Source organism: Oncorhynchus clarkii, chromosome 9, assembly GCF_045791955.1.
Source record: "Oncorhynchus clarkii lewisi isolate Uvic-CL-2024 chromosome 9, UVic_Ocla_1.0, whole genome shotgun sequence".
In the NCBI taxonomy this organism is placed as follows: Eukaryota; Metazoa; Chordata; class Actinopteri; order Salmoniformes; family Salmonidae; genus Oncorhynchus; species Oncorhynchus clarkii.
In genome coordinates this window covers 36,306,087-36,316,559 of record NC_092155.1, presented here as the reverse complement: position 1 = coordinate 36,316,559, position 10,473 = coordinate 36,306,087, and the positions used below count along the sequence as shown (strand labels likewise).

At 41.2% G+C, this 10,473-nt stretch overlaps 1 protein-coding gene and 1 pseudogene across 1 annotated transcript; both read right to left on the bottom strand.

Moving 5' to 3' along the window:
* Nucleotides 1-904: 904 nt before the first annotated feature.
* Nucleotides 905-6,041, bottom strand: LOC139417533 (WD repeat-containing protein 46-like; annotated as a pseudogene).
* Nucleotides 6,042-7,076: 1,035 nt separating this feature from the next.
* LOC139417210 (thyrotropin-releasing hormone) lies at nucleotides 7,077-9,027 on the bottom strand. Its single transcript, XM_071166457.1, has 3 exons — nucleotides 8,968-9,027; nucleotides 8,461-8,655; nucleotides 7,077-7,858 (listed from the first exon to the last, which is right to left on the bottom strand). The coding sequence occupies exons 2-3, from the start codon at nucleotides 8,648-8,650 to the stop codon at nucleotides 7,314-7,316; spliced, it is 735 nt and encodes a 244-aa protein (XP_071022558.1). The 5' UTR covers nucleotides 8,651-8,655; nucleotides 8,968-9,027; the 3' UTR covers nucleotides 7,077-7,313.
* Between the last annotated feature and the right edge of the window lie 1,446 nt (nucleotides 9,028-10,473).

The window sequence follows — 10,473 nt, the reverse complement described above, 5'->3', positions numbered from 1 at the left end:
CATGTAAAAAGAATTGGGGGGCAATGAAAATAGTGTGGGTAGCCATTTGATTAGATGTTCAGGAATCTTATGGCTTGAGCACGCACCCGAGGGGCCCCCGTGTTGAGGAACAGCGTAGGGGATGTGTTGTTACCTACCCTTACCACCTGGGGGCGGTCCGTCAGGAAGTCCAGGATCCAGTTGCAGAGGGAGGTGTTTAGTCCCAGGATCCTTAGCTTAGTGATGAGCTTTGAGGGAACTATGGTGTTGAACACTGAGCTGTAGTCAATGAATAGCATTCTCACATAGGCATTCCTTTTGTCCAGGTGGGAAAGGGCATTGTGGAGTGAAATAGAATGCATCATCTGTGGATCTGTTGCTGCACAGCTATTTTCAGGTCTCTCCAGAGATGTTCTATCGGGTTCAAGTACAGGCCTCTCAAGGACATGGAGACTTGTTCCGAAGCCACTCCTGCATTGTCTTGGCTGTGTGCTTAGGGTGGTTGTCCAGTTGGAAGGTGGACCTTTGACACAGTTTGAGATTTTGAGCGCTATGGAGAAAGTTGTCATCAAGGATCTCTATGTACTTTGCTCCGTTAATCTTTTCCTTGATGTTGACAAGTCTCCCAGTCCCAAATTTGCGAACATTTCTAAAAACCTGTTTTTGCTTTGTCATTATGGGGTAATGTGTGTAGATTGATTAAATCGTTGTTTTTCTCAGCAATTTTAGAATAAGGCTGTAACGTGTGGAAAAAGTCAAGGGGTCTGAATACACTATGTTTTGTGTGTCTGCAGTGGCTGTTGGAGCCTGCTGTCTGGGCTTCGGAAGAATGTCCAAGAACGTGTATCTGAAAGGTCAAAATTCATTCCCACAGAGGACCAATGGGTGTTGACACATCCACTGGTCCCTCTTCTTTTTTCACTCTTTATCTGTCTTCATCCTGACTTCCACTGTTTGCCTGATCACTTCCGGAGGGGTGGAAAGCTGCCAACAGAGGTTAGGGATCAGAAAGGAGAGCAAGAGAGATGTGTGTTAGTAAAATATGAAATAATGAAGACATTTCATGTAATTGTATTGTGTATGAGTGGTAATAGAACATGGCACAAAGGAGAATTTGAATCAGAATTTCATTCGGACCTGGTATGGCCATGCTGGTGAAGCCCTCTCCATTGCCTACAACAAGCACGTCTTCAAAAGGGACAGAAGTCTACCACCCACACTGAGCCCTGTGCCCTGTGGGCCATGTAGGGCTTAGTCACTGGGGTTCCCCACACATATCTGTATACCTACAGAACACACACAGATAAGCAGACACAACTTGAGCACAGAGACACAGACTCAGTCATTAACAGATACTGAGTTTTTTTTTAAGAGTCAGAAACAGTACAGAGTTTGGACAACAGAGCTGGGTGCCATGTTGCTACCCCAGAGCAATCCATTCTCTCACTTTTAATGAGTATTTAGGTTCCAGTTCTGTCAATTTCATAAGTATGCTTGGTTCTAGATTCAGTGGGCCATATAGGTTAATATAGTTTGAGGCTATACCATGGCTTGGTGGAATGGAACTATGGAATGGCAGGAAACATTGAGTTTATATTGAGGATCACAGGGAAATACAAAAGGCATGGCACACAAACATTTTAAGCAGTATGTATGACTACAGTGTATGACCTGGACTATGTCTCCCGTAGCGGCGGACAGCAGGCCCCTCTGACTTAGAGACAGACAGGAAGCTCCCGCAGGCAAGAGGTAGGACAGCAGGGGCCAGTAGGATCTGATGTCATATACCTTCAGCCTCTTGTCCATGCCCGAGGTCACCATGTACCTGCATAGACAGGAGATTCTTACAGGAAAACCCTCTGCTGGACATTTACGGAAGTACACCAGCAAAGACAAAAAATAAAATGACCCAAATGTGTGGATTTCATATGGACTACAACAGCTACATTACATAACATTATAACCACCTTGCAATAGCTAAGAGACCAAAACTAGAACGATATTATGTTTTTGATTGAGACTCACGTGCCAGTCTTGTCAATGGTGACCGAGCGCACGCCTCCCTGGTGGCAGAGCATCTTGACGAGCAGCTCTCTCTGGTTGGGCGTCCAGAGGGTAACGGTGCCGTTGGAGTGGCCCAGGTAGATGATAGCGTTGTGTGGGTTATGGGCCATCACATCCAGCCTTGGTGCAGATGGCCGCCGCCTCCTTATCTACCGACACGTCCAGGTACTGCAGGGAACCTGTCGCACTCTGGAGGAGGGGTAGAGGGACAGGAGTTCACAGGTGAGTCTTGGTGGTGGTTCACCTGACTACGCTCGCATGTTGTGTGAGTAACCTTGCTTGAGAGCTGAAGATTTGTGTTAGCCCCCCAGAGCTTACCTATGTCTTCAGTCAGTTTCACATTCATATTCTCAACAAGCACATTACACAATAGATTCCCCTGACATATGACACAAACATTACAAAGCTAGTATAAGTTAACACACCACTGTGGCCAGCAGGAAGTGGTAGGGGAGAAACTGCATGCGGAAACCATCGTTGAGCTCAATGCCCTTTGTTGTCATAGATATAGAGCCACTTCTTCTGAGCCACTGTGAACATGGCTTCACAGTGGAGCCACCTAAAGGACACAGAGAGGAGTACAGATTAGGATGATTCAATGGGAGAGGAAATAATGCCTAAAATGTGCATGTAAATGAGTGCGTAGGGTTTCCAAACAAAAACTCATCTTTTGACCAATGGGTCAATGTTAATTGTGTAGATTTTCCTCTAAGAAAAACAATGGTCCAAATCTCATATCGCCATCATAATCCATTCAAAAGTTTGGAGTTTTTACCCTTATAGGATGGCCAGAATTAGGGTGACTAAATCAATGGAGGTGGTAAAAAAGTATACACACACACACAGCAAAAAAAGAAACATCCCATTTTCAGGACCCTGTCTTTCAAAGATAAATTGTCAGTGTTCTGCCATGGCCAGCAAAGAGCCCAGATCTCAATCCCACAGAGCACGTCTGGGACCTGTTGGATGTCCGGAAACTTGCAGGTGCCTTGGTGGAAGAGTGTGGTAACATCTCACAGCAAGAACCGGCAAATCTGGTGCAGTCCATGAGGAGATGCACTGCAGTACTTAACTTCTTGGTGACGGGGCAGTATTTTCACGTCCGGATTAAATGCATGCCCAAATTCAACTGCCTGCTACTCATCCCCAGAAGATAAGATATGCGTATTATTTGTAGATTGGGATAGAAAACTGTTTGAATCATGTCTGTGAGTATAACATAACTTATTTAGCAGACGAAACCCTGAGGACAAACCACTCAGATCATTTTTGTTTTGTTTTGAGGTCACTCTTTTCAATGGGTTCTCATTGGGAATCCAGATTTCTAAAGGACCTTCTTGCAGTTCCTATTGCTTCCACTGGATGTCAACAGTCTTTAGAACAGTCTTTATTCCTTTGTGTAATGAAGAAGTACGGCCATCTTGAACGAGGGTCACTTGAAGTGTACTGTTAGATAGAGGCGTGTGACCAGAAAGCATGCTTGTTTGTTTTCTTCCTGTATTGGACACAGATCATCCTGTCTTCAATTTTATCGATTATTTTGCTTTAAAAAATACCTGAAGTTGTATTACAAAAGTAGTTTGAAATGTTTTGGCAAAGTTTACAGGTAACTTTTGAGATATTTTGTAGTCACGTTGAGCAAGTTGGATCCGGTGTTTTTCTGGATCAAACGTGCCAAATAAATGGACATTTTTGATATATATATAGACGGAATTAAATCGAACAAAAATGACCCTTTGTGATGTTTATGGGACATATTGGAGTGCCAACAAAAGAAGCTCGTCAAAGGTAGGGCATGAATTATATTTTCTACGTTTTGTGTCGCACCTGCAGGGTTGAATTATGTTTTCTCTTTGTTTAGGGAGGTGCTATCCTCAGATAATAGCATTGTTTGCTTTCGCCGAAAAGCCTTTTTGAAATCTGACATGTTGGCTGGATTCACAACAAGTGTAGCTTTAATTTGATATCTTGCATGTGTGATTTAATGAAAGTTTGATTTTTATAGTAATTTATTTGAATTTGGAGCTCTGCATTTTCCCTGTCTTTTGGCCAGGTGGGACACTAGCGTCCCACATATCCCAGGGAGGTTAATGCAGCTGGTGGCCACACCAGATACTGACTGTTATTTTTGATTTCGACCCCCCCCCCCCTTTCTGTTAGTCATATCTGTGGAACTTGTTCAGTTTATGTCTTAGTTGTTGAATATTATGTTCATACAAATATTTACACATGTTAAGTTTGCTGAAAATAAACAGTTGACAGTGAGAGGAAGTTTCTTTTTTTGCTGAGTTATATATACACATACAGTACCAGTCCACGTTTGGAAACACCTACTCATTACAAGTAGCCCCTTTGCCTTTATGACAGCTTTGAACACTCTTGGCACTCAACCAGCTTCATGAGAAATGCTTTTCCAACAGTCTTGAAGGAGTTCACACAAATGCTGAGCACTTGTTCGCTGCTTTTCATTCACTCTGTGGTCCAACTCATCCCAAACCATCTCAATTGGGTTGAGGTCAGGTGATTGTGGAGGCAAGGTCATCTGATGCAGCACTCCATCACTCTCCTTCTTAGTCAAATAGCCCTGTGTTTTGGGTCCCCATCTTCATCACATTCATCTCACACATCAGCTGTTTGGACTGCCAGTCTAGGCAGGTCACATGACCTCTACTTCCACTAAGCAGCAGGTGGCTGGAATAGAGGAAACACACACACATACGAAACAGACATCTTCTCAAGACCAAAACACACACTCACAGTTAATTTATCCAGTAAATGCAGGTCTAACAATAAAGCAAAGAATATCTGGCCCACTTGCACAGAACACTCAAACAACAGCAGGTGAAACTGATCATCTAGTCTTGTTGTAATCCAGTTGGTAGGGCCCAAACTGAGACAGGGTCAGGTTAAAGTACTGTGGAGTGAGAGCGAGTTCGAGACAAACACATTGTTATAAAAAAGACAGATAATTTAAAATCTTCTGCTTGTGGCAACTTAAATGACACATTGTCCCTGAAAGACTCAAATTTGCCCCGGAGGTAATGTGTCTATTCCCACAGCATCAGCGATGTCATCCTGTGAGATGGTGCATGTATCCTCATCCTCGTCTCCCTCCAGGAACCTAAGACCAGAGAGAAAGAGTCAGTTACACCGAGACGACTGGGTTTAGTAATACTTTCCTGTGGATATTTTGTCCCAAATTTCTACCCACAAAACGAAAAGACGAAAACAGCAGACAACAGGTAGACTAAGTTCAAATGAATGTCAATACAAATTAACGTGACTAGATTTTTGCATGATAATATGAACTTTAACTAGCTACCAGATAACCTGCTACCTATTTCACTTTTTCACAAGTTTTAGCCCTAGCTTGCTAGTCGCGCATGAGGGAGAGCATCGGCGCAAGTAGCTACAGTGTGTTAACCCTTTCCCCGAATCGAGAACGAGGAAAGTATCGCCAAGAGTAGGTCTTATAAATCTTATAAAGAGTCCAGTTGAAGGTGGATCTACAGAAAACAGAGATACCAAGATATTCATTCCATGTTTTGTATCGAGTGAGAAATGCTATTGCATGTGTGTTGAGTTTTGTTTTGGTTGCACTGTGTGTGTCATTATGGTACTTCACGTGCCTGTGGCCACATCGCATAGAAATGACTAGCTCCTGCAAAAATGCTGGGAAATCCTACACTGAACAAAAATATAAACATGTAAAATATTGGTCCCATGTTTCATGAGCTGATGTTCAATATGCACAAAATGCTCATTTCTCAAAATGTTATGCACAAATTAGTTTACATCCCTGTTAATGAGCATTTCTCCTTTGCCAAGATAATCAATCCACCTGAGAGGTGTGGCATATCAAGAAGCTGATTAAACAGCATGATAATTATATAGGTGCACCTCGTGTTGGGGACAATAAAATGGTACTAAAATGTGTACGTTTGTCACCCAACGCAATGCCACAGCTCTCTCAAGTTGAGGGAGCGTGCAATTGGCATGGTGACTGCAGGAATGTCCACCAGAGCTGTTGCCAGAGAATTGAATGTTAATTTCTCTACCATAATTTTAGAGAATTTGGCAGTTTGCCCAACCGGCCTCACACCTGCAGACCACGTGTATGGCATCATGTGGATGAGCGTTTGCTGATTTCAATATTTAAAAAATCATTATTTATAACCTTGTCAACATCTTGACAATATTTCCTATTCATTTTGCAACTCTTTTCATGTATGTTTTCATTGAAAAGTGACCCCAAACTTTTGACTGGTTGTGCGTCTCTGAACGTGGGTGCGTTTTACTTAGCTAATGGCGCTGTAATTGTTGTGTTAGTGGGAACGAATTGGTGTCCATCTCTTCCACTGTATCTAGAAATCACAGTAGGGGAAGGTAAACGCATAATTAACCTATTCCACGTTAGTTGCAATGCTAAGGATAGAGGCTTTCTCTGAATAGATCTGAATTTCAAACGAAAAACATACTGTAGACCAACGCTCCGTGATCTGTACCAATGCGTTTTATTGTAGGCCTATAACAGCGTTGTAGATACACAACCTAATAAGCTTTAAGGCAAAAGTAACAGAAAATGTACAATAATAATCCGTTTTTATACCATGCAATATATTCAAGTAGAAAATAATCCAGAGACCCACTATATATGTCCGGGGAACATTCACTTGTGTTTTACAACTTGAACGCATTAAATCATAAACCTAACTACAGGTCAATTTGGTCTACATAACTCTGACACTTAGAATCATGCAATTCAAGGCCAGACCGAAGAGAGCAGATTTAAAGCCTGCGTCCTCTGTTGGATGCAGGCTGCCTGCCTGCTGAGCCAAAAGCTATTTCCCTGAGATGCTTCGCTTTATTATTATTTTTCTTTACCACGTAGGCTTAATCTGTAAAACGAATACATTTCTGAGCATCTCATGACAACAATATTGGTCCAGCAAACAACACAGCTATTCATTAACTTGAAATCCCTTTGAGCGTTACTGATTCTGGCAATTCAAATGTGTTTAATTACACTCAAGCCCCCCCCCCCAACAAAAAAATAATAATAATATCTCATTTAAACATTTCTCAGTACTTTCTGGAGACGTTTTCTGAATATTCGTCATAAAAGCAGCTTGCCAAATAAACTATAGACTACCCATGGCAGAGGGGTCCATATTATATTCATAATAAACCACTTGAAATTATTACTTGTATCAATTTACACATATATATTTTTTTTACAACACAGTATTTCGCAGGCGCCAGCCCACTCGTCACTCCCGTTCAGTCAAATCCTCGTCAGGTGCGGACCTTTTGCCCGGGTGCTGTCTCTTCTCCGCGGCGCGACTCTTCGTCACGTTGTCTAACAGCTCGAGCAACAGGTTGGCTTTACTGCAGCCAGGGTCCAGCACGTCACAGGGACTGTTGGCGCCCAAATCCGGACTCATGTTATACCAGTAACGTTTGCCGGGATGTTGGCGCTTCTCCAACTCCTGGAGGTCCCCTTCGTCTGACTCGTCGTCCACATCTCGCCTGCCAGGATGCTGGCGCTTGCTGTACATCATCAGGTAGCGTTTGCCCGGGTGCTGCCGTTTGGAGAGTTCACTTAGAAATGCGGAGTTCTCTGTAATCTGCTCCAGCATTGAGCGCTTGCCTGGATGCTGCGTTTTCTGGAGCTCCACAAAAGAGTCAATTTCGTCTTCACGTTTTCCTGGGTGCTGTCTTTTCTGGACCTCCCCTGAGTCTTCGTCCTCGTCCTCCTCTCGTTTACCAGGGTGTTGCCGCTTCACTAGCCACTCTGGCTGAGAGGACAATGCCTCTGTAAAATTAAAATGACAACCTGATTAGTTTACTGACAGGGGAAAACATAAATCTGCCACCACTTGTTATGCCATGTGTACATGTATTTCCATTGAACATACATGAACATGAAAACGTAGGTTATGTCAAACATATTTATTCTATTCTGTTTTCATTATTTCACCATTAAAATATAGGCATTTGTGCTTTGATGCCAGTATTAACTTCTGGAAAATATTGGATGCGTTTCACGGGTGCTTTGCCGGTTGCCCTCTCCAAATAGATTTGCATCCTAACAAATAACACAATCTATTAATGTATTCACGTTAATGTTGCACAAAACATGAATGAAAGATCTTGGAAATGTTGGGTTATTTTTTAATTAAAAAAATTACAAACAATCGAAAATATTGAGTTAATCTGGTCTTTCTGAAACGAATAGAAATGTTTATTTCGTGCAACTAGGTAACTTTAAAACAGGTATACAAAAGCATAACTAGAATTAATGTCTTCAATTGTGTTAAATTCTTTGCTTTTCAATTCAATGTAAAACACCCCCGGTTCGTGTCAAACTCGGCCAGTTTGCCAAAACACAAAATCGATCCAAAAGCTATTACGCACCATTCACACCATCCTCATCCTCTGTCATTTTTAGAATGGAGCGGAGCAGGATGCCCTCGGCCCTCTGTAGGATGATGTCGTCTATCTGCCGGTCTCCCGTTTTCTCTTGATCGGGGATGCTCTGTCCTCGAGCCACGGTCAGGTTGTAGACTGCCAGAGATACCAGAATGATCAGGCAGGTGGACTTCATGGTAACTTGGCCATTCGTTCGAAAACAAGAGAAGATATCATTATTAGTGGAAATATACTAGGTTACTTAAAAAAACATGCATCCTATATGATATTTGGTTGACATTGGCATTGTATAACTAATTTGGAGTTATCTGTCTGTTTTACACACATAGTACGTTTCAATAACCTATTGGTCCGTAAAACTGGAAAATCCTTTATGAATATATATTTGCAAACTATTTTGCAATGCACAAACTGAAGGTCCAGAGATATTATCTAATGTAAAAAATATATATATATATATATATATATATATTTGAGGTGATCCAAACTTACCTTAGATTTGTGTTCTGGCTATTGTCACTCGCAACACCTCTGATAACCTTCAATTATAGCAAACCAACTAGAAAGGATGTTATTTGCCTCTTGCAGCGGTTGGAAACCCGTTCAGGCAAAGTTTATAGGTATGTTCGGATACAACGCGTCCCGCCATTTATAGTCAGCGGTTACCCCCGTCACGCCAACCACGCTGTAGTAATTTCATAGAATCTTCGTCTCCATTGATTTCACATTCGTGCGCAATTGTATTAAAGTAGGTTCTAACCTCTAGAGGACGCTGTCTGGTTCTTTTCTTGGGCGTCAACTGAGCCGACCAGCCGAATCCGAAGGAGTAAAATATGATGACTGCGGAGAGAGGATTCATTCAAAAATGTTCTACTCATATCGCAAAGTGGTGGTGCTTATTTTGCAGAAGACCAATGTAATTGTATTCACTTGTTTTGCCATTGGGGCTGTCATTTTCAAGACGTTTGTTAAGATTATGCTACACTAAATGTAAATCATGATAATATATGGATTCATTCATAAACTACTGCCACCCAGATATCTGTATTTTTTCTCCAACTATAGACATTTATTGATGCATTATGCTAATTCATTTTCAAGACGTTCGTTAAGATTATGCAACACCAAATGTAAAGGATGATAATGTATGGATTCATTCATAAACTACTTTTTCCACCACTGCTGAAGTTCAATTGAACATAATAAGTAACTTCTCATTTTGAAAGCATATGTGGCATCGATATGATTCAAACATTTATTATAGTATCAAAATGAACTACAACATGTAAATATCATATTTTTGGTCATACAGACTGTCTTTTTCAAAACAGAGATTTTCTAAGGGTTTAGGAGAAGACTAATTCTATCAATGTCCCTCCAAACCTACACAGAACATAGTTAGTTACATGTTGTCAGAGTATTCAATATTAATGTTCTATACACGTTGCATTGGAACGTTGCAAGAACATTCCTGTGTCCAGTTTTCTAAAGGTTAGGAGAATATTCTATCAACATCCCACCAAATTTACACAGAACAAGGTTGTCATGGTCTCAAAATATAAGATATTGTTTTAGACACGTTCCATGGGAACGTTGCAAGAACCTTCCAGTGTCCAGTTTTCTAAAGGTTAGGAGAATATTCTATCAACATCCCACCAAATTTACACAGAACAAGGTTGTCATGTTCTCAAAATAGAAGATTTTAGACACGTTCCATGGGAACCTTGCAAGAACCTTCCTGTATGTCAGTCATCAGGAAGTTAGATCCCTTGACTTTTTTTTCCCCTGGACTTTTTCCACAATTTGTTATGTTAGCAGCTTTATTCTAAAATTGATTTAAAAAAAACAAACTCATCAATCTACAAAAATGACAAAGCAAAAACCGGTTTTTAGACATTTTTTCAAATGTATTAAACATAAAAAACAGATGCCTCATTTACATAAGTATTCATACCCTTTGCTATGAGATTCTAAGTTGAGCTCAGGTGCATTCTGTTT

Coding starts and splice junctions, on each gene's coding strand:
- LOC139417210 (XM_071166457.1), bottom strand. CDS start 8,650: ATGAAGTCCACCTGCCTGATCATTCTGGTATCTCTGGCAGTCTACAAC. Junction 7,859..8,460: donor GGATGAGGATGGTGTGAATG/GTGCGTAATAGC, acceptor TTAATTTTACAG/AGGCATTGTCCTCTCAGCCA.